Source organism: Pecten maximus, chromosome 8 (genome assembly GCF_902652985.1).
Source record: "Pecten maximus chromosome 8, xPecMax1.1, whole genome shotgun sequence".
Lineage (NCBI taxonomy): Eukaryota > Metazoa > Mollusca > Bivalvia > Pectinida > Pectinidae > Pecten > Pecten maximus.
In genome coordinates, this window is record NC_047022.1 from 19,045,642 (window position 1) to 19,072,370 (window position 26,729).

At 34.7% G+C, this 26,729-nt stretch overlaps 1 protein-coding gene across 1 annotated transcript in view; it reads left to right on the forward strand.

The window, feature by feature from the left end:
- Window positions 1–11,298: 11,298 nt before the first annotated feature.
- The window catches only part of LOC117332697 (CAP-Gly domain-containing linker protein 1-like), a 103,766-nt gene continuing 88,335 nt past the window's right edge, over window positions 11,299–26,729 (forward strand). The window contains 6 exon segments of the mRNA XM_033891698.1: window positions 11,299–11,388; window positions 14,616–14,849; window positions 15,098–15,221; window positions 17,698–17,784; window positions 24,264–24,879; window positions 25,323–25,578. Of these exon segments, the coding sequence (XP_033747589.1) occupies window positions 15,098–15,221; window positions 17,698–17,784; window positions 24,264–24,879; window positions 25,323–25,578 (1,083 nt within the window). The 5' untranslated portion in view covers window positions 11,299–11,388; window positions 14,616–14,849.

Consider the following 26,729-nt stretch of genomic DNA (forward strand, 5'->3'; position numbering starts at 1 on the left):
CCTCCCCTTCCAATGAACGGAGACACGTTGTTTAAGTAGTGGTTCTTCTGGTTCTGTTTCCTTATCTGTTTCTTGTTTTTCCATTGATGTTTGTCTGGGCTATAACTTCCAAATCGTTGAAGATATCTGGACGAATCTTGTAGCATACTTACATCACCTAAATCCGATAAGTCATTGTGACCTTTTCATCAGGCTCAAAGGTCAAATGAGTACTATTTTTTTCAATTATTATTCTCTGGGCGATAACTCTTAAACGATTTAAAATAAAGTGATGAAACTAAACCTTTATCACCCTTTAACACTGTACAATGCAGTGTTATTATTGATTGTATCAATGTTACGTTATACACTGTGTTTACAGTGAGGGTCACGCGTGGGGTGATTATAGGGCATTACGTGTATCGGGTAACGTGGCGCCAGGTGCACGTGATTTACCTGTTATACAGGTGAGTTTCACAGGTGTACTAGGTATGTTTGGTCAATTTCTTTATTAACTGTGGGCCATATTGCCCATTAGTACATATTATAATATACAAAATTGTAATATATGTGAACAGCAATACAAATTACAAAGTGGAGAACGAGTTAAGAGGTTGTACATATAGCCAGGATCTTATTGGCTTCGAAAATAAGATTTGCATGATACAATTCACTGACATAAGTTACACTCAATAACTTATATTAAATATAAAAGTCTATACTTAGTCAAATCATGTACTATTGGTTACATATAATATTGATATAATAACAGTATATTAAAAGCTATATATTTGATCCAAATGAAATACTGAGATCCAACGGTGAGGGAGATGCGAGAGTGGTTGGGGATACCCCTACCAGAAACTCGCACATCCCCCGTTGAGATCAGGCAGATCTGATTGTATGATGAAATACTTATGTGTATCAAGTTAAAATATATGGAGCGAATGTAGGGGAAAGTGAACAAGTTAAAGACATGCGGCTCGAATCTTATTAGCTTCGAAAATAAATTTGCCTAAACGAGTTAGCTGTTTGATATTATTTACATTAAATAACTCTATCAATTTAAACATTGAATGTTTCTGCCAGTAATATTTTTTAATGAGACGACGCCTTAAGTTATTGTACATGTTACATTTCAATATAAAATGGTATTCATCCTCTACTTCAGTCGTTGACTTACAAATTATACAATATCTCTTATGTCGATCAATATTCTTGTAGCGGCCGGTTTCGATTGCTAAAGAATGCGCAGACATACGAATTTTCGATAAACATATTCTGTAATTCATAGGTATATATTTTGTTAAGTAAAATTGAATGGAAAAATTGTCCACAATATACTGATATACAAAGCATTTCGAAGACTTTTCTAAGATATCTCAAAAATTCTTTGACGTATACAAGATAAAGTAGCTTTAGAATTATGTGCCATACATCACCAACACCTAAGGAGCAAAGTAGATCCTTTACACATTGTACCCAATTAAAACATGACTCAGTGTTCTTAGTTAACAAAAAATTGTACGAAGTATTTAAAATACAATTTTTCGTGTCAAGTAGTTTGAACCAGTATTTTATTATCCTATATCTCCTATTGTATTCTAAAGGGAAACGGCCAAGTTCCCAGTATACCACTGCATTATTTGTAGATTTTTAAACTTGAAGTTATCTCTTACAAAAATGTAAATGGACCTGTTCAATATCTAACCCTTTGATCGATCCCCAAACTTCACATGAATAGAATAAAATGCAACTTACATAGGTGTCAAGCATACTCAGCATGGTTTTACAATTTAGATTCATGTTTACACATTTAGAAAACAAAGCAAACATAGCTTTACGTCCTTGGTCAGACAATTTTTTTTGTACATTCGTGAATTTATTATTGTATCTAAAGTTTACGCCAAGATAGGAGAAATCGTCAACACAATCAAGTTTTTCCTCGCGGTAAGACCATATTTCACAATTACGGATTTTCCCGCCTTTACGGAAAAAAATAACTTTTGTTTTCTCAATATTGACTGTTAGATTCCATTTGTCACAATAAGCGAGATTATTTAATAATTCCTGTAAGCCTTCGACAGTTTCTGAGAACAAGACTAAATCGTCAGCATACAGCATCAGAAATAAGCTTAATTCGCCAAAATCGTAATTTTGATTACATTTCGATATAAAAAAAAAGATTCAAAATCATTTACGTACATGGAAAATAATATCGGCGACAAAGTTTCGCCTTGCATTAAACCAATATCGTTTGAGAAATAATCAGATAAACAACCTTTAAATTTGACACAAGATTTACCATTATTATTAATTGATTTAATTATTTGAAGAAGCTTGCCCCCGACACATAATTTCGAAAGTTTATACCATAAATTAATTCTGTTCACATAATCAAACGCCTTGCGAAAGTCGACAAAGCAACAATACAAAAGTTTATTTTCACTTAAGGATTTAGTAATGATAGAGTGTAAGGCAAAAATCGCATCTACAGTGCTTAATCCACTACGAAATCCAAATTCGAGCTTTTGCAGCGCACCTCGACAGACGCTTTAGTGAGATACCTGACTTGTTAACATGAGTGAGAAAGACATTCCTAATTCTGAAGTTCATAACACGTCTTCGGCACCAACCTCGCAAGATTCGGCAGGCACAGGTTTAGAGGTCATACAAGCGTTTTCTCTGTTCCGGCAATATTTGGACACGAAATTGGACAGTTTCAGGGTGGATTTGATTGAGGAGCCTGACTCCAAGAAGGCAAGGTCCGACCATTCCATGAAATTCAAGTCTCCGGGGAACAAGTTACAGTTCCAATTCAACGAGGACCTAGACACAGATATAGCGAAACTACAGAGGAAGTTGGAAAAACGCGACCTAGACAATTGTTCCGATTTGGTGTCGGACATAAGGAAAAACATCCATAAGAGCAACAAGCTTATTCGCCTAGCGGACAAGTCTCCTCCGGTAGGTTGGACTACGGTCAAAGAGTATATTTCGGACGACCTTGCCTCGGACTCCGAGGATGAAAAGCGTATTCGTCAGGCAGCGAACAGGGCTTTACGTAGCATTAAGCAAAAGAATGAAGAAAGATTCGATAGCGTCAGCTACAGTAAGCGGTATTCTGAACACATTGTGTTGAGTTTTATTTGATAAATAATGTATGTTCGTTTGAACTGGTGAATTAGAACATAAAGTCATTTTGGAATTGGCCCAAAGGTCAGAGGCAAAAAATCCAAAGGTGATGTCAAGGTGACGTTATTGGTACCTCAGTTTTAAAACTATTCAAGAGGAGACAAAGGATTTTGTTCTAGAATCAAGTATTTAGTTAGAAAAAAGATTGATTAAAATATAAAATTAATATAAGGAAAAATGAAGAAGTCATTGAGCAAGTTGGGGGGGGGGGGGGGGGGGGGGGGTAAGTTTGGGGAATTTTACTTCGCGAACATTAAAAATGTTATAATAAAAAGAATATGTAAAATAAATTATATCTTGTTCTGTCGATTCTGAAATATGTTCAGGTTGTGTAGTGTCGTTTATTCACTGTCACTCTCAGTCTCAGATCTAGACCACAGGCGCTTGCATAGAAAATGTGATTTTCATTTTTTTTTTATATGACAGTGGTATGTGTACTCTGTAAAGTACTATTACACAGTACACATACCACTGTTATGATTTTTTTTTTTAATTCTTATTTTCTATGCAAGCGCCTGTGATCTAGACTAGCTCTCGATAACCATCGGGGCGAAAAGACGAAATTAAAGTGGGCTTGGATAACTATAGTACAGATGTTATTCGTAGTGATAATTTACTTCAGGGCGGTGACGACAGTAGCTCGGAATCGCCTCTTGCATGTTCAGACTATTGAAGTTAATTACGAGGTAGAACAATATAGTAGGCTGGTAATACCTAAATATCTTTTATCTTAGTTCGCTAGGTAAGATTAGGTGTGGATTTGCATCGATACGCATCGGAACAGATCGTTATGAGAGACGTCCTACCCTTAGGGGGGTCGAAAAGTAAAATAGACATGGGCAATTACAGGCAAGTATCATTATAATGTTCCCTCTACAAACTCTTCGAAAATGTTATCAACGCGAAACTTTGCTTATCCACGCGCACGGATATATTCTCTAGCCAGCAGCAATACGGGTTCTGCAAACATTTAGGATGCCCCACAGCCTCGTTTCAGGCCCAGGAAGCGATATTCCCTACTATGGAAAAGCATAGAAGCGTTTTTGTAAACTTTACTAGTAGTATTAGTATTAGTATTAATTTAACAACAATTACGAAACAAGTTATATCAACTTATATTAATCACTCTTGTTGGACCGGATGGAAGCGCGCGAGGCGTCTTACTGTGGAAGGAAACCGGAGTACCCGTGGAAAACCCATGTGGTCGGGCAGGTGACCCTATACCTTTTCACGTCCGATCAAGGGGTTTCGAACCCCGGCCGCCTAGGTGAAAGGCAAGTGTGTTACAACTGTGTCACCGTAGCACCCTAAAAAGTAGCGCTTACGTTGCCTATTCTGATACTAGGAAAGTAGTTGACACCATTTGGCATTAAGGTCTCTTTCACAAGTTGCGTTGTCTCGGTCTAAACGGACCTATTTGTAATGTCATTCGTGATCCTTACGGAAGCATGTCCAGTGCCGTCTTTTGGGATGGTGGACATCTAAATGGTTCGCTGTCAACTCTGCTGAGTTAGTTCCACATATTTATGACAAGTCTTCATTTACATGCTTCTCGTCCATCTTAAGGCCTCGAACTATGGAGCAAACATTTTATTTATTCCAGCGGGTAATCCTACTCTAGCGGACGACATTGCACTGATCTCAGTGTCATCGTTAGCCCTACATCACATGCTCGATATATGTTATAATTACAGTGTGTCTTGGAAATTTTCGCTCAGCAGCACGAAAATCCTCTGTTTTAGTTTTCGGGAACAACGCGTTAAAATGGTATTTAGGAGCTGAGGCAGGTACATCTCGGCACAGTGAAAGAATCGAAAAATCGCTCCATGTTATCCTCGGTTTTAATTAATGGAACATCTGTTACCTTAACCAACGTTTAAATTAAACCTGTATAAAAAGTAATCCTGCCTGTCTTTTTTTTTTTTTTTTTTTTTTTTTTTTTTACTGTTGCGGGCACTGCTGCAACTTATCTAATGCGAACATAAAAAGTACCCGGCGCTTCCAGCATTATGCCCTGAAACACATATTAACCTCATGCGATCAACAAAATCGGATATGGTGGAAAGTATGCTTGCTATTATGTGGGTTGATGCTGATATATGCAAAACAATAATATCCCTGGACTGTCAGTTTGAAATCAAACGGATTTTCCTCGTGAGGTTGTTCCAATACCTTCTCGACAGTAATGTAGAACAGAGAGGATTCATCCCCGATATCGTTACATATTCATCCTGTATGGCCTTATGAAGTATTTTAAAACTTACCTTGTGATTTCTCTACCAAGTATATGAATGGAAGGGGTAATGAATCGCGTCGTTCTTGCTCGTAAAGACGTGTCACCACGAAACAGACTTGACACCAATCCAGACTTCTTCCGATTCAGACGTAAGCATGATACGTACAAAGCTTTACATCTATTCAGGATTCCAGCAAACGCTTAACAGACGAGGGACGTATATTTAGTCTGTAAACGTATTACATTCGCGCCAAATGACACGCCGTCGCTATGTCACTGATGCGATCACCAAATGGGTGACGTCACAGTGCACTTTGTTACCTCTTGTGAACAAACGGCGGATATAAGACCAGATTTCATGTTTGAACTGCTGGAGAACTTTGGCGCTTATTACTTCTTGGCCTTACTAAACATTGACAATGAACAATTCCTCATTACCTCTCTTCGCGCCAACCTCCTGCCAGTTGTATAATTTAAAGACCACTATATTAATATTTTAGGCACTGAAGAAGTGCATCAGACATATATAGGACACAAAATCAATATGATCAATAAGTTTTTAAGAAAACAAATTGATGAGCTCCATGGAATTGTGGAGATACAAAATTAAGGAAGTCCAGAAGCATATAGCTCCGATGAATTATATCTGAAGAAAAGCGCCATGAAGAAGAAGAAGAAGACGAAGAAGAAGAAGAAGAAGAAGAAGAAGAAGAAGAAGAAGAAGAAGAAGAAGAAGAAGAAGAAGAAGAAGAAGAAGAAGAAGAAGAAGAAGAAGAAGATGATGATGGTCGGGTTGTACACGGGTAACACACTTGACTTTCATCTAGGTGGTCGGGGTTCGATTCACCAATCGGAAGTGAACAGGTATGGGGTCACCTGCCTGACTACGCGGATTTCCCCCGGGTACTCCGATTTCCTCCAACTGTAAGACCCCCTTGCGTCCTTCCATCCGGGCTAACAAGCATGGTTAATAAAAATTGATATAACTTGTTTCACAGTTGTTGTAAAATAAATAAAGTTTACAAATTCCACTTGAACATACAGTTGGTTTAATGCGGATATTTTACATTCTTTATTGTATTAGCAAAGTATGGAACTCGCTTTCTTTATCTGATGTATATGTGCTCTTTCCATTTGACGTAATTCGGAGATCTGTCGACCGAGATCACAAGGTTATGGAACGCCAAATTAACATATATTCAATTAATTGAACCTATCTCAAATAATTGAAGACATGTTGTTCAATTCAATTCAAGATAGGTTGAATTAAATTAGAGATAGGTTCAATTCAATTAGAGATAGGTTCGATTCAACTGAAGATAGGCACAATTCTATTAAAGATAGGTTTAAATAAGACTAATTGAACCTATCTTCAATTGATTTGAACCTATCTCTAATTGAATTGTACCTTTCTCTAATTGAATTGAACCTATGCCTAATTGAATTGAATCTATCTTCATTTACGAACAAATAGGGAAAAGGGACGAATTAAAGATAGAATCAATTGAATTGAAGATAGATTCAATTTAATTAAAGATAGGTTCAATTCAATTGTTTTGAATATATATTAATTTTGCCTGGTTGTTACAAATTCTCCTGTATAGAGACACTCTGTAAGAAAGTAATTCTGATGATTTGAAAGCATTTAGTTGGTCATTTAGAAAAATTACACAAAAAACGCACAAGACACTAACACTCATAGGAAGAGCATTGGCCTTAATACAGCACCTTGTGGAACACCTGAGTCCAATGTTGCCATGTCGACTAGCAATGTGAGGAGCGGGCCACTTGGTCCATTACGGTCTTGGGGAGCCTGGAATTGCATACTGAATACATAATGCCTAGGGCTTGTTGAGGTTGCCTCTGTGAGATGCCTGTAGATCGTTAATGGTTTTTGACTGCTATGTTACACATGGGTAGACTGATAAAACCATAATTGTTTTAATGATTTTATGATTAACTTTTAGCTAACTTTCGTCTAGATTTCAACACTCATCTTTTCTTCAAGCAATTATTTGATTAATCATTAATAGATAAAGGTGTAAGCTTCTATTTTTCATAAATTTAATTATAGATCGCATCTGGCGTTCGAACGAAGAAAAGACCCTTTAATTGATTTATTAATTGATTATTCATGACAAGTCCATAAAGGACGCAACAGATGTAAGGTGTAGTCTAATTGGTATTGCTGTATGATATGTCCTGCTGTAACTAACTTTCCACATTTGAAAGTGTCAATCACTTGTATTAGCTTTTATTTTCTTAAAAGTCCGCTTACTCTCATCTGAAAACGGAGGTTTGGCATAATATCGAATTTATTCATTTGTCTATTTAATTTATCAAAAGTCTCTACATGATAAAACGTGGCGGAGGTACCAACCAGGGGTAAATCCATGATATTGGAACTCAAATTGATAAAAACAAGTACATGTTCATGGAAATTCTTATAACATTGAAGGAAAAACGAGTCAAATACTAAGGATGTAAGAAGTCGTGTGATATATGTGAATTATGTAACGGTATTTTATTAATAGATAAATATTATCTATGTTCATGTTATCTGAATATCTGCTTTTACAAATGTATTTACGAATTCGATATAGAATATTGTCAGAAAAAGAAATCCCGTTTTTAAGGAGATGTGAATATAGCGTTATCCGCTATTGAAAAGGCACATCTACCGTTCAGCTAGAGATAATTTCTCTATAAAGCTCGATCGGCTGAGCGTAAGACTGTTAATGATAAAACGGAGATACATGTAGGTAATTAAACATAGAGATCTCAAGAGTTCATATTACTAATGAACATCCAATCTTTAAAAAGTTTCTTATATTCAGAGAATTTTGATATTTTTTATGTACACTCGAGAATGATAATTGTGAATCATTGGTATAAACTTATTGCATTTTTGCCAGTGAAATATAGAAATTTATCAAACTAATAAAACTTTTATTTTCACTGCAGCTAGGAGCAGTGAAAATATAAGATTTTACAGTGAAAATATCAGGTTTTGCAGTAAAAATGTATGTTTTCCGTTTTTGACCAATCAGAGCTAACTTTTGTATCCACCTCATTGAAACTGATTTTTTCCAGTCGAAGCGTAGATAGATAAATTGGTTATTTTGCCGTATTCCAGAAATATTCTGACTAGTTTTTGACAAAATACTCACTTGACGTTAGCTATTCATGCACAAATTCTCCAAATAACAGCAGAAAACGCTTGAATTGCGTTGATCAGTCCTTTCAAAATGGCGCCGTCAAGTTGACGTGAGGTAATAACGTCACAAAATGATGACGTCCTTACTGATTCCCGCACTTTTTGACACTATTTTTTTTTTTTTTTATGTTTTCAATTTTGTTTTTAAGCATATAAATGCAATAAAAAGATAACTGAATGGTTTACCGTTAAATGTAACATATATTTCGCTCGTATGACAGAATATTTCCATTCAATATCATGTATGTATTTCATTGATTTATGAAGTACATCATAAATGTTATATAGGTTCTACTAGTTATGGTGAAAGAAAGTTAGATATTTTACATGCTAGACTGAAGCGCAATTGTAGTGTTTTCAATTATGACATTTATCAAGTAAATCTTATTAATGATCCGTTTTGCATCTGTTGACATCCTTGTGAAAATGCCTTTCATTTTTTCTTTGAATGCAAATTGTATGATTTTGAAAGATTGTACTCTTTCTTGCAAACCTGTGTCTATGTAAAATAATATAAATATCTACGTTATGTTTATGCCAATGATGCTATCTCAATGATTTCATGTAATATATTTGTATGTTTGGAGAGGGCGTCCATAAGTTCAAAAAAAAAATGAGCCTAATCCTTTGTCACAATTAAATTGGCAATGAAGTATGAAATAAGTCAGAAGCAATAAAGGTTATACAGCTCTTAACCACAGGCGCTTGCATAGAAAATGTTATTTTCATTTTTTTTTTTGACAGTGATATGTGTAATCTGTTAAGCTGTACTTAACAGATTACACATACCACTGTCATATCAAAAAAAAATGAAAGTAATATTTTCTATGCAAGCGCCTGTGCTCTTAACTTTTCAGCATTATCATAAGAAAAATTTGATACGCGAACAAGTATATATCAAAGAGCAGGTATAACAAATGATTCGTAAAGTCCTTTAATTTCTGACTCTAACATAATAATGATGCGTTTTCAGACCGAGAAATGTATAGAGTATGCAGATTGTAAATATAAACTTCCTGACTTTATACTATATAACTTTCCTTCTGTAGCCTCTTAGATAACCTTGATCTTTGCCAACAGGAACAGCTTGTAACATTTGATATGTTTATTGTTCTCCTGATTATTTTCAAGTATATCCGTGTAAAAATAAACTATCCCTTGTTATTCTACAGTTCAACACTCAGTCAGTGGAACCAGGCTTGAACTCCTGATTTACCACACTCCCTTCCTCCTAGAGAAGAAGAAGAAGAAGAAGAAGAAGAAGAAGAAGAAGAAGAAGAAGAAGAAGAAGAAGAAAACCCATAAAAATTATTTGTATAATTGTATATTTTTATGCGCTGCCATGTCTGACTATAGTTACATTGTGAAGGCATGTCCTTACAAGTAAACTATATCCAATTTTTGTCCAAGTTACCTCCCTTGTGTTGGTATGTTACCCCGGTGGTATATTAACCGAAATATACCGCTCGGCTAGACATGTTTCTCTTACATTATATATAGTTCGATCGATCGATTGTGTGTCATGCATGCAGACACGTTTACAAGCCCCCGTCCGATCCCCTGAAGAAGCATTGAAATAAGTTTATGATTTGATTTATCATAACGTCTGTCGATAAAGACAGGTTCGTCAGTAACCTCTCCTTGGTGTCGGTAAAGGCAGGTTCGCCAGTAGACTGATATCTGACTGTTATTTATTTTACCTGTCATATGTGTCGGTAAAGACAGGTTTTGTCAGTTAACATATATCTGTCTGTTTTCTTACTTATCTAGTTTGTGTCGGTAAAGACATGGTTTACCAGTTAACTGATATATGTAACTGTTAATTAACTGTTCTTTTCTTTGTTTCGGTAAAGACAGATTTTGTCAGTTAACTGATATCTATCTATCATATGACCCCTTTGTGTCGGTAAAGACAGGTTTTGTCAGTTAACTGATATCTGACTGTTATCTGACTTATCCCCTTTGTGTCGGTAAAGACAGAGTTTGCCAGTTAACCGATATATCTAACTGTTAATTAGACCCCTTTGTGTCGGTAAAGACAGGTTTTGTTAGTTAACTGATATCTGGCTGTTATTTAGCCTATTTCTCTTTTGTGTCGGTAAAGACAGGTTTTGTCAGTTAAATGATATCTGGCTGTTATTTAGCCTATTTCTCTTTTGTGTCGGTAAAGACAGGTTTTTTCAATTAACATATATTTGTCTTTCATTTAAACTTACCTCCCCTTTGTGTCGGTAAAAACAGGTTTTGCCGGTAATTTGATATATGACTATTATATGACCCTTTGAGTCGGTAAAGACAGGTTTTAGTGTGTAAACTGGCACTGCGTTATCTAGCTTACGAAATGCACTGTACTGATTTAGCGGCCCGTGTTTCATTCACTCTTCTAGATAATCGATTTGTCAATCACATTACGTTATTTGCTGCACACGAGCACTGTACATTATCACAGGTGAGTCATCAACAAGAAAAAGCCCCTTGTTGTGGTGACATTATATTGACTCATAGCATGTTACAGATCTTCCATGCGAAAAAGGTATTAATTGAAATACGGCGCATTGATTCTTTTCTAATTTAACGTTTTGGTGACCTAAAGACGGATACAATATATTACAGACACTAATCCAAAGGAAAAACTTTTTTGTTTACACCGGAAATCTATGTCAACGCATGCGCAGTTGGGATCTCATCTCTTGCAGCCATGATTCGTGGTAGAAATTCGGTAGCAGGGTAAAGGTACGTTCAAGCGCCACGTAACTCATAGGTGAGTAAATTGAATACACACACTGACTGTAAATGGCAACTTGAAATTATGCTGAATATGTATGCCATTATTCTAAACCCACATGTGCCACAAATGTGACGAAGCAGCGAAAAACTTTTGCAGATGTGAGGACTGATGAGGAAACGGTCCCATCAGAGTTCATCGAAAGAGGTCAATGGGTAATCTTCCGATAATATCTCGTTAAAATGTTCAGCATAATAAGATGGGAATTTAATTGTACTGAGTTATTTCTTTAAACGTTGTTTGGAGACTTTGATTTTAACGATTATATCGCCTAAATTGACTGCTTGACACTGTTACAAAGTAAACACTTGTGTACTGTGGCGAAGTGACAGTTGTGAACTTGTGACGTCAAAATGACCTGTCGTCTGAGCATTCCTATTCGACATTTGTATAGTGTACACCGATGTCACGTAACTATATATACAATGTACTCTAATTAATTTGCCATCCTATTGTCCCCTGGAGCTAGTCATTTCGCCAGTCATCCCAAGTTTCCCTTGTGGTGCCTCAGGCTATAGCTATCCAACGAGGAGCTGCGTGATGCTACTGCAGGAAACATACCATTCATTGAGAAACAGTCTCTGGCTCTGTTTATTAATTAACCCCACAACAGATGCTAGGAAGCTCAGCCCTAAAAAATAAATATTTCACACATTAATTTGTGGAGTAAGAGGTACATGTGTTTTGAGTGAGTCAAACGCTCATTTGAGGTCATCTGAAGTTTTCTGTCTGCGGCATGTATCTCTGTATACTCCGACTGTCAATTGAGGCTGTAATGTAACGGCACAAAAGCTGTTAGCACTATAGCAACATTAGTCACTTGTATATACTCGTCTTATTGCCTTTCTTATGCTCTTCTCTTTAGGTTTAATTACACTTAAACAGTGTAGGGTGATTCATCTGCCTCCTCTTTGTTTCATCCTGACATGTACATGTGCAGTCTGCATATAAATTATGCACACTATAAAAGCATTACACATGGAATATGAAGTCCTAAGTATTGCATCATTAGCTCACAATACAATTAGATATCAATGCAAGTAAGTCTACATCAGGATACATATCAAGTAATAAACACTATATATGTACACAACATTTGATTTTATATCAATTTTTAACAAATATAATAATACCAGGGCAGGAATTTGAAAGAGCACAATTTAAGTCTGTGGGTTTATGTGAGCCATTTTGCATTGTTGAATTGTACCACTGATCTGAGGACGGCATATAGTATGCCAGAACATGTAGATTAACATTTAAGCCTGTTGAAGACTACCTACAGATGTTTTCTGGTCTTCTGTACGTACTTATTGTTTATACATTATATGTACTAGACTTGTGTACTCTATTTGGAATCCATCCTAGGGAGTCTACCGTACGCACTGAACTCTCTGTACTGGATGTTGCATCTTGTTTTCTTTGTATTACTGTTTTAGAATAGTTTTGGGCCAATTATCCTATGTGCAAAATGCATAGAATTTCTATGAAAATTCAGAAATATCACGTATACATGGATATTATGAACCATGCATGGCCACTTTTCTTCCTGACCTCTGCCAAATAGTTTAAATATGTGAATTAGATATATAATATAATCACACATCTATCCCTATGAGGAACCATAATTAGTAATACACATTTTGTATCATCTAATATTTGGGGAGTCTAAATGAGTTAACTCGTCATTGGGTCATCCAAATTCTTAAAATCAGTAATAAATGACTCATCAGTTACCATTTTATAGCCAAAATATTGGCCATTTCTTTCTTTTATTTTCAACGATTCCAAATAACTTGTTGTTTACATCCATATAAATCCTAAAATATACCTAAGATAAGATTTAGGCTTAAACACTTAACGAAGGCAGTAATAAATATTATTGAATTGATGTTAAAAAACTCACGGAAGTGTCAATGGCCACACAATGTACACGTATAATACTACAAACCATTTTTTAAGTGAACTGTTTATTTAAACTATTTATTTATACATAAATTTTCTATTAATGATTTAAAATCTGTAGACTGTATAGACATGTTTTCAGAGGATTATATTAGTACATCCTATATAAGGCTAGCTTCCTCAAACTCCTTCTCAGGGCTTTAAAATGAAACGAAACAAGATTTGTGTCTTTTCTTTAGCTCAGTTGTGTGCTTTTTTTGTTGCAATTGAATCATTCTCCAATAATAATCTTGAATATTCTTTATTAAGTTAATATCAACTCATCACTAGAAACTGCCCCTTCAAGAAATCTGACAAGCTGAAAGGGGTGCTACTCATGCTCAATAATTGGTTTAATTAAATAATTATGCTCTGCTAATTGAGTGTCAACATGGTCAATGGACCGGATATTTACACCTTTTCTTGACCAAACAAAGTGTCATAACATGCATATTATTATTTGAACCTGTAGTTTCAACTGACTGATTATCGCGATATCACATACCTTATAAATGTCTTCCAAAAAAGGGCCAGTTGCAGTTAATATTTCCTTTAATTCTGAGAGGGAAACTATCTGGACTGAAATGAGTTGTAATTACAAGGTAGGGTGTGCTGTAATATTTTAATACTGCTAGCTATTTATAGTGTGATCATGAAACCCGGACAATATTAATGATGCTAGTGTGTTCAGTCCAATGATATAAGCTTCCTGGGGATCAAAAGGCTGTACTCAACTGATGTGTGATTGGAAATCTGACTTCTAAGTTTGGGATTTGCTTCCTTCTTGTTTTTTTCATTCATAATTTACACTAAGAAGGATTTGTATTGTTATTAGCTTTTATAAACCGAGAAGATGAAACAGTTTTAAATTTTGAACACTAAATATAATTGATATATGATATAGGTCTATAGCTACAGTACATAGATATATGCCTGCACACATGTACACAAAATGGCACATTTATATAGCTGAATTGGAAATAATTGGTACGCATGCAGATATGTGTGACAATGTAGATCTAGAGATTTGATTTATATACACATAACTAAAAGTGACCAGATGTTACACAATGTAAATATTTGATATACTATTTTGTAAATAATAATTTGAATTTGATAGATAACATAAATTGATGGTTTGATATTTTGTAGATTTTGATATGAAAATATGAAAAAAAAAGATTGAAATTAAACAAAATAAGAGTCAACAGGGATATGCTGTGTCATTATATAATTAACAATCATTTTGGATTTCATTACAGTATAATGGTTTAGACTGGTATTGAATAAAGCTACAAGAAGAAGATTTATCTCAACCGCAATTTTGGAAATAAATTACATCCAAAAGTTGTGAGTTCATGAAGTGGAATTTAAACAAGAGCTGCTGACTTACCAACTGGCAGTAGCTGCACCTTAAAGAAGGATTCTTGCCAATGTCCTACACATGTGAATTGGAGATGTCTTTTATATGATGGAGTAAAATTACAACCAGAAAGGTATAGTCTTTTATATGATGGAGTAAAATTACAACCAGAAAGGTATAGATGTGATTGTGATGTTCCGTGATTTCATAATTTTATGTTTAAGCTATAAAGATGTATTGATTTTTGCTTTGTTTACAATTTGATGCACATAGATATATGTAATGTCATGTCGTAATGATATGTACAAAATATTGATTCAACAGGGAATTACGAGATGTAGATTGACATTGATTGAATGAATGTTATATTTTGTGTTGTAGATGAGTTTACCTCGACCATCAGGGCTAAAAGCGCCCTCTAAGATCGGCAAACCTTCAGGCATGCCGACCCCACGTCCTTCAGGTACAAGCATTCCAACTCCTGGTTCTGTGCATAAAGTGCAAAGTAAGCTTGCTCCTCCTTGCTTTTGTCTTTCTATCCTCTGATGATCGTTTGCCTGTTTTTCCATTGTTCCATGCATCCACAGCGTGTTTTGTGTGTAAATCCCTTTGTTGTGATAATATCTAGGGTTCAAATATGGATTTGTAGTAGCTATGGATTTTAATTAAGTTAAATGTTCAATAAGAGATTTAAAATTTGTGTAAAGGAATTTTTGCCAGGTATTTTGGGAATGGGATGTCAAACCTGTCCCAGAATTTGGAAAATACCAGCATCAGTGTTTTGACAGATTTATTTTATAGATTCTTATGATTAATTGTCATAATCATCAGAATATATAGCATTTCCAGGTCAGGAAAAAAACTGAAGCATCGCTGCCAAAAGTGAAACATAATGGTCCAATAAAACTCAATCATTAGTGTCTTAATTACTCAAAGGTAAAAATAATGAGAAATTAGCACTTGTCAATCAAGCAGTTCAAGACGTCACCAAGTTCGACTTACTGATCATGACTTAAGCTTGCCCTTAAACTAAATCTACAGGCCTTGTAGGCCATGCAATCAGACTTGTTTTTTTCTCGGACTGATTCCAGTTAGCTGTGGTATTTAACTTAAGAGTCTTTTTTTGTTACTGTCAATGGTATACATTTCTGATCAGGAAAATTTAGGTTGAATACTGGAAAATATAGAGCCAATATTCAATTAGGAATTGAACCTAATATTGGACCCTATACAGACACCTGGCAAAATTCTTAGTAAACATAATTTGATTTTAAAATAATTTGATAATTATACACAGATCTATTTGAGATATATTTAAGGAAAGAACTTGTCAGTTTCTGGTGTATTTAATCCATTTTCTAAACTATGATATAGAAATATTTGTACTTGTTAATGTTAATCCAACACAATCCATTCATGTGTAATGTTCGCAACACCCAGCAAAATAAACCTGAACGCAATGCACCAAATATCCCAAAATCTCTAGAACATATACTCTTGCAAGCATCTTCAATTAAAAAATATAAAAAAAAAAGTTTTTTTATTTATAGATAATCTTTATAAAAATTTAAATATTAAATTATTACAAATTATTGTATATTGCAATATATATGACACTGTTCATTGTTAAACTACCAGGCTAGTGATATATAAAATGTATTGATATACTTAGTTAAAGAGTTGATGTGCTGAATAATGCATTATGGTAAGCGTAATTTGATATACAGTAGTGTATTGATATATATTTAATATCAAAACTTAAAACTAGACCTGGATATCAGAGCACTGATATGTTACTTACATATATTATGTTAATAAACAGGTAAAAAAATATACAATGTATGGATTATGATATAATTTCCTACATCAACCAAGGATGCTTATATTTTAATTATGGTTAAGTTTGATTTTCAGTAATAGCATGTCAAGTTTTGATTGGCACAACAGGTGATAAAATCAATAACTGTTACTATGATGAAATATTTAAGTAATAATTGTTTTATTCACATGTTCTTGGTGATCAATCGCCAAAGTTTGGGGTGTTGGTATAATTGTAGTGTTGCTTTGTTTAAGTGTGATAACATTAAGTGTTAATTCTGTGAGGTTTTGGTGTATTGGGAATAGAGGCCTAGGGCATGGTTGGAACAAACCATGCATGGTCAAGGAAAAAAAACTTGTTTTGTTTAAATTAAGACATTTCTTTTAAAATTTGGGGAAAACTACCTATATGTATTAATTCTTAAGTTAATTTAGCTATAAGTTAAGTTGTAAAAGAGGGGATGAAAAAAAAACAATAATAAAAAAAAAAAACAGCAACAAACAAATGGTACAATGTTGGTGATGATTGGTCATTTTAAACAAATGTTGGAGTGTCTTGTGTGTTGCATTGTGTCTATGATTTGATTGAAGTCGTGCATGAACACTTGTTGTTTTAACAGCTTCTCTGATTTTCAACAATTTCAACAACTCCCCAACACTGATCGATACTGAAAACCCTTTTGTCAATGTCAAAATTCATTTGATTCAGAAATCTTTTTTGAGAGTAAGATTGATAAAAAAAATATCTTTTTAAAAATATAGTAAATTTATGCTTTGTTAATAAAAAAGGATTTTTTGAAACCTGAATATTCTAATTAACTTTAAAAAAAACAACACTTTTTTTCTTTTGCCTGATCTATTATAGGCATATTTCTTTTTGTATTTACGATGACTGAAATTCAATCTGCTTAGAAATATTGCTAGAAACTTTGTAGTTACTTGGCACTGCAAGCAATTGGAACAAAATGAAATTGAAAAAAAACTTGCCTGTTGCACTATATAGACTGTAGACTAGTTCTTTGTTTCAACAGCTAAAGTTTTCATAATCTAGGAATTTGTAGCTGAAAATAAATGGGTGACTTTGCCAGAATGGGTTTCCAGTAGTGATTTCTAACAGTGTCTGACCTCTGCTGTATGTGTGTTGCTTGATTTGATTAATCCAGGTGCAATAGCTAAGAGTGCTCGCGCTGCAGGTATCAGTGCCGGACATGCAGAAAAGTATGCTGCCGACGTCGTGTATACGCTGAAAGGTAAACCACTGTCACCGGTAGTAGTACGCAGTACATACGTATTATACTCTTTAATTGGTACATTGTTGTGGTAATACACTGATTTGTGTTACCCAATATATATATATATGGTCCACAGTATAGAATTCACTGAGAAATGACAATACTACACAGTACCGAATACACTGAGAAATGACAATAGTACACGGTACAGAATACACTGAGAAATGACAATACTACACAGTACCGAATACACTGAGAAATGACAATAGTACACAGTACAGAATACACTGAGAAATGACAATAGTACACGGTACAGAATACACTGAGAAATGACAATACTACACAGGTACAGAATACACTGAGAAATGACAATAGTACACAGTACAGAATACATTGAGAAATGACAATAGTACACGGTACAGAATACACTGAGAAATGACAATACAGTCGAATCTGTCCAAACGACCATCTCTATTTAGCGACCCTCTGTTCTAAGCGACCATTTCAATTCCTCCCGAGCATTTTCGCTATATATTTTAACTCTATTAAGCGACCCTCTGTTTACGCGACCAGCGACCACAATTTTTCGTTCCCCTGATAAAAATAACTCCAATAAGCGACCAGAAGTCTCCAAAATGCCTTACATTACCATTTTCGCCTTTATAACACCCAAGTAGTTTTACTTTTCGTGCAAAAGGATGGGAGATGAGGCGAAGTGACCGTCTGGAATTCTGACGATTTTCAGACGTTTTATATACGATATATCAATTTGCATGCGAAATATAATAATGAAGGAATGCATAAACAGTTAACTTACTGTTAAATCGTGATTTGTTATCTTTTTTGAGACATAAAAACAGATATTTGCCAGTGAAAAAGTCACCGTTTTTAAAGTAGGAAATGCAGGAACGTAAATAATAATCGGAGCGGAAATCCGGACCAAGATTTCAGGAATTAAAAAAAAAATAATTTGAAAGTAATCTAATTAACCAAGGAAATATATTTCTCATGTTAAATCGATGTATTTTGCTATGCTGAAAGAATTTCAAAAAATACATACCGTATTTATTCTAATAAACGCCCCCACCCTAATAAACGCCCCCCCCACCCTTTTTTGGAAAGAAAATTCCTCAATTCCAGAAAAAGAACTTACCGTGGCACATCCACGTGTGTCCAGAGGTAATTATTTAAAGGATATCCAACATAAAACTAACACAAACCACAAAACAAATTTTCAGTAACTATATACACAGTACCACTATATCGTATCAACAAACGTTAATGTCCCGGGCTGTCATATGCGCCACTGACCTCGCTGTCATCATCACTTCCGGTGGATTCACTTTCACTTTCACCGAGTTCAACTGCACCTCCCATTAAATTTTCCAGTACATCCTCAGCTTCCTGGACGTCAATATTTTGGAATTTTACTGACCTTCCTCCTCCCTTACAGCGTTTTGATGTTTTAGAAATGTTTTTTAGTTTTTGTTTGTTTTGGCACCAGTCCCGCACTCGTTTCCGGTCAACCTTAAACACAGTAGCTGCCGCATGTTTTCCCTTTTGCTCGGCGTAGTTTACAACTTTCAGTTTGAAACTTACTTCATATAACTTCACTTCAAACCCGACATGATTGATAGCAGATATAATAAACTACAAGTGATGAGAGTAAACTGGATCGTGACCGGTTTATGACGCAATTTAACACACTCGACCCCGTGTTTCAAACAATGTATACGTTGTACGTAATGTACAACTACTGTAAGTATAAATAACAAAGTTTATGTTTCTTGCAATTGCATACACAAAATGTTTGTCACTTAGTTTTACAATGTTTTGGATACATATACACATGTTTCATGGTGTGAAATGGGTACATACAACATATCTCACAACTTACCGACTCTGAAATTTTGATCTCCATTAAACGCCCCCCCCTTGGAAAAATTTCACGCCCCCGGGGCGTTTATTAGAATAAATACGGTATAGTGATGAAAAATTAGCACAGTGATAATTATTAAAAACAAAATACACACAAAAAAAAAAAAAATATTTTGTTTTATTAAAAGTGGTGGTTCATTTTTCATATATATTATAAATCATTATTGCCAATTTATAAAGCGAATAAAAAGCTTATGAACATTTATTAAATTTAAGATACCATCTCTATTAAGAGACCACTCTCCATTAAGAGACCGTTTTTCAACTTCCCTTGAGTGGTCGCTTAATACAGATTCGACTGTACTACATAGTACTGCAGTAGCTTATATACCTATCAACTTTGTCAGGTTTGAAATTGAGAAATTTGTGAGAAATTGTTGTCTTTGAAACCTAATAATATAATGCTCTATTTGACAAAATATTCAGTAAGAGGTAAAATTTCCAATGAAACAATTTGAAGTAAAAATGGGTGAGACTACCATACTTTCGACAAATAGGAAAGGTTGACCAGTATGCTGTATACACACAGATAGTGTTATTGATGATATTAATTACCATGGACTAATCTGATATAGATACACCTGAGATACAAGACCTAGCAGTAGTATCGTGGAGCTTTTCTCATCCACAGTTTGTTTCAACATTTACATACCAAATTTGGATCCAGGTGTAGAAATGTTATTGCCAACTTCATATTGCCATCTTTTGAAGAAATTGTGTATAACATGACAGATACATCAATGACTTTCTGTTAAAAAAATTTAATTATATATTTACTCCTTTAAGTGAAACCTAAGATGATGAAATGTGTTAATTTCAGTTGAATCTATGCCAGTTAATTGTTAGCTAGTGCTTTATTGTCTAGATCTTGTCACTGTGTTAGTACAACTTTTTCTTTGCATGTGCACGGCTACAAACTTTTGTTTCATTGATGTTACACCTGCAATTCGTCCCATTAGTGCAACAAGGTGCTATCTTGATATTTTGGCAAAAATGAGATTTTTCTAGAAATAAAGTTAAGATATATGCATCTTTCATGTAAAAAAATATCTAAGCAAAATACCATTAATTAAAAAAGATAATTGTTAGTTAATGAAAGGTGCTATCTTCAGAAAGTAGAATATGTTTAGAGCAACAAGGTGCTATATCAGTATCAGTTTGTGCAACAAGGTGCTATGTCCGAGAAGGATCCTTGTTGCACACTACTTGTAATAGGTTTTGGTTTCATATTACAAGACAATTAACTGATATGACCCCTTGTAGCTGACATGAGGGAAATCTATTGTTTTGATAAAAATGTCATTCCCCTGCCACTAAGGTATCACATATTTAGATTTTATTGAAAAATATTCAAGATTATAAAGATCGAAACTTTAAAACAGGCAGCATTTTCTCATTTAAATACTAGGTGCTTAACTTCTTAAACCATTCCTAATAGCGAGGTCAATCATTATTTTGGGAACAGCAACATACAGTGGACAATGATCTACTAACAGTAGGTTAATAAAACGTGTGGAATCAGGAATTCGGAACACATGATCTGTTGCTCTGGCAAACATAACGAAGATAGACTTTTGTATTTATTCCAGTAATATTATCTATATTCTTGTGACTGATATTGACCTATGTCTTTGTGAATATGAGAATGATAACGTAATAGAAATAGCCTGTGCCACCTTGAAATGAAAGGAAAATGACATCAAGAGTACTGCCACAGCAGCGGTCAGTCACAAGTTTTGAAGATATCTGAAAATTATACTGGAATCTAATAACTAATCAAAAGCCTTTGGTCTTAAATTCAGTATAATAAAGTTCAGCGTTTGTAAAGAAGAACACATGTTCTAAGCACTGGATATTGGAAGGAAAGTTATTGAGTATTATTGTTCTTGCTTAAAATCGAAGAAACCAAACCGGGGGTGGGGTCAAAAAACAATACCCGCGGGCTCGTGTTCTCTTCGTGAAAGAGAAATACTTTCCAAATACAGGAGGTACTCAGGAAAAAGGCGATTTGCAATTGCCTATAGATCATCTAGAAACAACTACTAGTACTACTGTCTTTCGATAAAGGCCAAATGAAATATTGGCACAGAGCTTGAATCAGAATAGAACAGTTATATGGGAATAAATACACTGAGCAAGAAAAGACCAACTTGGAGAAAACAAAGAGGCTAAAAGTTATATTCCTTCAAGATCATACAGGAACATGTTTGAGAGGAGATCCTAGGTGGCAGTGGATCTAGTGACATTGGTACACTGTAACTGTTTGTTATAGCACATACTCTGTTGCTGGGGAAATTATTATGTGAAAGAAGTCACCTACTATATTCTGATACTTGTAAAGGACAGCATAGAAACCAGTTCATGGCTAGTAGCCTATTGCATGTCATTGAAGCAAAATCATCTAAAAAGATATACCAAAAGGATTTTGAATCTGGAATCAGATTCTATTCATTCAGCTTTATATAGATAATGCAAAGAAAAACACTCCAGTTCATAACCCAAGTCAGATGACAGCTTGTATTGTCATGGCAATTAGGTAGTTTCACTTAAATACAATGACTTTTATTGTCTAAAAGATCTAGGGGCAACCAATTTCTCAAATATGAAAATGAATGTTGGTGGAGTCAAAGATTGCAAGTTTAGTAGCAAAACAGAATAATTTGCTGTCCCTTAATGTCCCAATCAGGAATAACTCCACAAGTATCCCATAATCATTATGCACCACTTATATATAATTATCACCAACAAAAAGGATTAAGACAGCATTTCAGATGAGAGAGAATAGAAGGTGTTTGATGTTGAATGCAGAGTAAAATATAATGCACTAAATAGATGACTTACTTGTGACAAAAGTTCCAGTGGAACAAATACAAGATTGTGTAAGCTTTACTAATATTCAATATTATATATATAATAAGAGTACTGACTGTACTGTGGGAGAAACAATACGAACTCGTCCCATGCCAAAGGAAAAATATTCAATAAGGTATCAAAATTAATAAAATATGAAAATGAAGTGTTAATTGTCTAATCAAAATGCCCCTAAGAAACAAGAGAACAAGAATCAACTTCTGAAAATAAACAACGGGGGATAAGTTTCGCAACAATAGTTAAATGAAAATGCTGTTCAGAAAAAAAGCACAACTACTATCATAATGAAAAAAGCCTACTAAGTTTTAAAGAGATTGGCTGAAAAATGTTGGAGCAGATATCCGGACAAGATTCAAACATTGAAATAAATAAAGGGCAATAACTTTTGTAAATATAGTCAAACACAATTACATAATATATTATAAAGCCTACCAAGTTTGAAGGAGATTGACTGAAAAATGTACACCTGGACAAACAAAGGTAAATGCAGGACTGATGGACGGACAACACCATACCATAATACCCTCGTCAAATATTGACATACCAGTGACTAGGACCATATTCGGTTTTACTTAGCAGAAACAATAATATATATCTAAAATCAATACCTAATTACTTAATGAAAGCTAAATTTAGTCATACTATTAGTAAATTATTGTGACTTTGATAATGCAACAAGGTGCTATCTCACAAGAAGGCACCTTGTTGCTTTAAACTTACTTCAAAGTAGTTGTGCAACAAGGTTCTATCTCACAAATGACCTTGATTAACAGGTTTAATTATGGAATATGTTGTAAATTCTTATCCTAATATTGACCTAGCACATGGATCTATAGAATAATTATTGATAAATAATTGAAATATTTTTCATTTAAATGCCATATTAATTCAAAACTTTCAATTGCTGTTTTCTCAAAACTATCAAAAATCGAGATAGCACCTTGTTGCTCTAATGGGACGAATTTATATATAGATATGAAAATTTGAAAATAAAATGTAATTTATAGTTGTAACTGACTGACTGAGCTCGCTTACCTCAAATTCTCGTGACATCTCAAAGTTATTTCATAGCCCCATTGACTTCAACTGTACATGCATATAGGTATATTTCCAGCACTGTATTCTCACCTTTGCATAATTATATTATGTTTAAATTTTTGATTTTGTTGTATTTACATCATATCAGAAATAATGATAGTGATAAACAATAAAATAAATAAAAACACCCCACCGTCAGAAATTTAGAATCATAGTATAAATGTGTTACATGCTGGTACCATTAGAGCCCATAGCTGTATATAGCTAACCAGTTGTAACTATATTTTAGTAAAAGCTGCATTTACAGATAAAGTATTAAGAGAAAGCTTTGAAGCACTGAGGAAGCCAAGATCAGTATATATCACATCTGTTGTTGTACTGTATGTGACACTTTAATATAATCTCTGGGGTATGTACATGTTGTCTAAGCTGAATTGCATTACACACAAACATTTTATAAAAATTAGAATCGCACAATGTTATCTTTGCATTGATTAGTGTAAAGGTAAGTTTGTCTGGTCAGAACGGTAATTTTACTTAATATTATATAATTATTCTTTGGAATTGCAATTTAATTATTCAAGGATTGGAGCCAAGAGGAAAGTACATTTGAGAGTGCTTTTGAAACTTATTCAGTTTTTTTGCTACAGGCCCTGAGCTGCCGAACCCCCCACCTCCAGCTGATGACTTCATCATCGGGGACAGAATCTGGGTATCTGGCAATAAGCCAGGATTCATAGCCTTCCTGGGGGAAACCCAGTTTGCTCCTGGAGAATGGGCCGGAATAGTGTTGGATAAATTTGATGGAAAAAACGATGGATCAGTTCAGGGTGTTAGATACTTTCAGTGTGAAGCGAAACGGGGGGTGTTTGCCCGAATTTCAAAGCTATCACGGACACCCAATCTGATGCAGTCAACTGGTCCGAGACCAGAGGATAACATGTCCGAGTCAGGACAGAATTCTGTGAAAGCAACCCCAAATGGTTCTCACATGAGACCCACAACACCAAAAATTGGATTAACTGCTAGTAGAGGACCTTTAGGTTCGACATCCAGTCTGTCAAAGGCACCAATGTCACTTGGAGGAAAACCAACATCTGCTGGGAGTAAACCTGTGTTAAAGATAGGTGACCGTGTGTTAGTAAGTGGGACTAAAATGGGCACTCTCAGATATGTAGGGTTCACAGACTTTGCCAAAGGAGACTGGGCAGGTGTAGAACTGGATGAAAAGCAGGGTAAAAATGATGGTGCTGTGGCAGGCAAAAGGTAAGATTTGTTTTCGCTCTATGTAATGTGAATAAATATTGGTTTTGCAACAACTTACAATGTGAGCATTTGAAATTTTGAACAAGCATCTGGGCATTTTTTGAAAATCTCTTAAAAAACTGAACCATTTTGGATGGTTTTGTGAAGAAATTGGTGAGTTATAAAGAATATTTAGATAGGTAACTAGCTCTGTAAATTTTGGGAATTCTGTGTGTTGGTTTCTATTGTGAAAAAATTTAGAATTCAGCCCATCATTGGCCCGAGAATATGTAATAATTCTCAACTAAATTCAAATGCTCCTGCTTCCAATTGCTGAATGGAATTAATCTTAAAAAAAAACCTACAGACTATATGTGATATATTACATTTGAACAAGTACCAAATTTTGTTTACAAATTTACCAAGTGAAACCTAGTAATGGATCCTGATTTTTATGTTGACAGATATTTTGATTGCCGCCCCATGTACGGACTGTTTGCTCCGTTACACAAAGTCACACGCCTCACATCTGGATCTGGGCCCGGAGTAGGTACAGGAAGTACCACGCCGAGCCCACAGGCACGTTCCCTTATGAACACTAGTTTACGGTTGTCACGGGAAAAAAGTGGGAGTCAGGAATCGGTCAGCTCCATCAGTTCCTCTGCATCCAGTGTGTCACGAAGTCGGGTAAGACTTGGAGTGACGTCATTGAGTAATCAGGTACATGCAGCTTTACTGATGCTTCTTTATCAAAATTCTCAAAAAAAATATTCCGAAATTTAATTAGGATCTGTGTGACATCATTGGTTGTCATAATTAGATCACATTTTCCTTGTAAATTATCTAAATAAAAAAAATTTAATCTGAAAAAAAAAAAAAAAAATGTTGATCGGTATGACATCATTGGTTGTCATAGCTAGATCGTATTGATTTTGTTGCCTAAATTTATATACCTCACACGTATGGATTTCGTTTATTTGTTGACACAACACAAAATATTTATTTGCTAATACCTTTGTGTCTGTTGATGTGGAAGTAGGGGTTTGGCTCTGAACAGTTGTAGGTTTTATGGCTTGTGTTCTTTGGAGAAGTATTCCACCTGTAGCCAGCTCAGACAAATGTGTGGTTGATATATATATGGTGCTTACACATGCATGTGGCCACATGTATTCCCATGTAACCACAGGGGCTTGACTTAAGGGATCTAGGGGTTGGACCCTAGGGTTAATTTTTCATGCGGGTCAAAGGAACATTTCAAGCCCCTGTGTGTGTAACTACAGTTTGGTGTTTTGGTATATATCATCTAACATATAACTTCAATCATTCTTCATCTTCATTTTGTGACGGAAAGGCTAGTTTGCATCTTAAACCAATTCACATGCATGTGAAATACTTTTTGAGTATGTTTCCTTGAAGGGTTTTGAAATTGCGTTTTTTTTTTTTTTTTTTTTTACCTTCATACTTTTTCATAATTAAAAAAAAAATCTCAAAATATAGGTCAGAGTACATGCAAAATAAGATAAATGTAAATTTAATTTATGTTTCAACAAATTCATTTGACCACTAGTGTGCATAACTGTTTGTTGATGATCCTGCTAACACTAGTACTGTATTCATGTATACCTACATATATCTACCAATATATATGACTGTAATATCTATTCTGGCCCTAAAGCTGTTGTACTGTATTGACTTATAGTACTTTTTGTTAACAATAATAATCATACACAGGTTACTAATGTGTTTCCCTCTGATAATAAGTAAAAAAAAATATATATATATATTTTTCGCATTTATTTCAAAATGAAAATTTTCATTGATGCATGCAATGCCATCATCTATTTGTTTAAGTGAGAGTAAAGAAATCATAA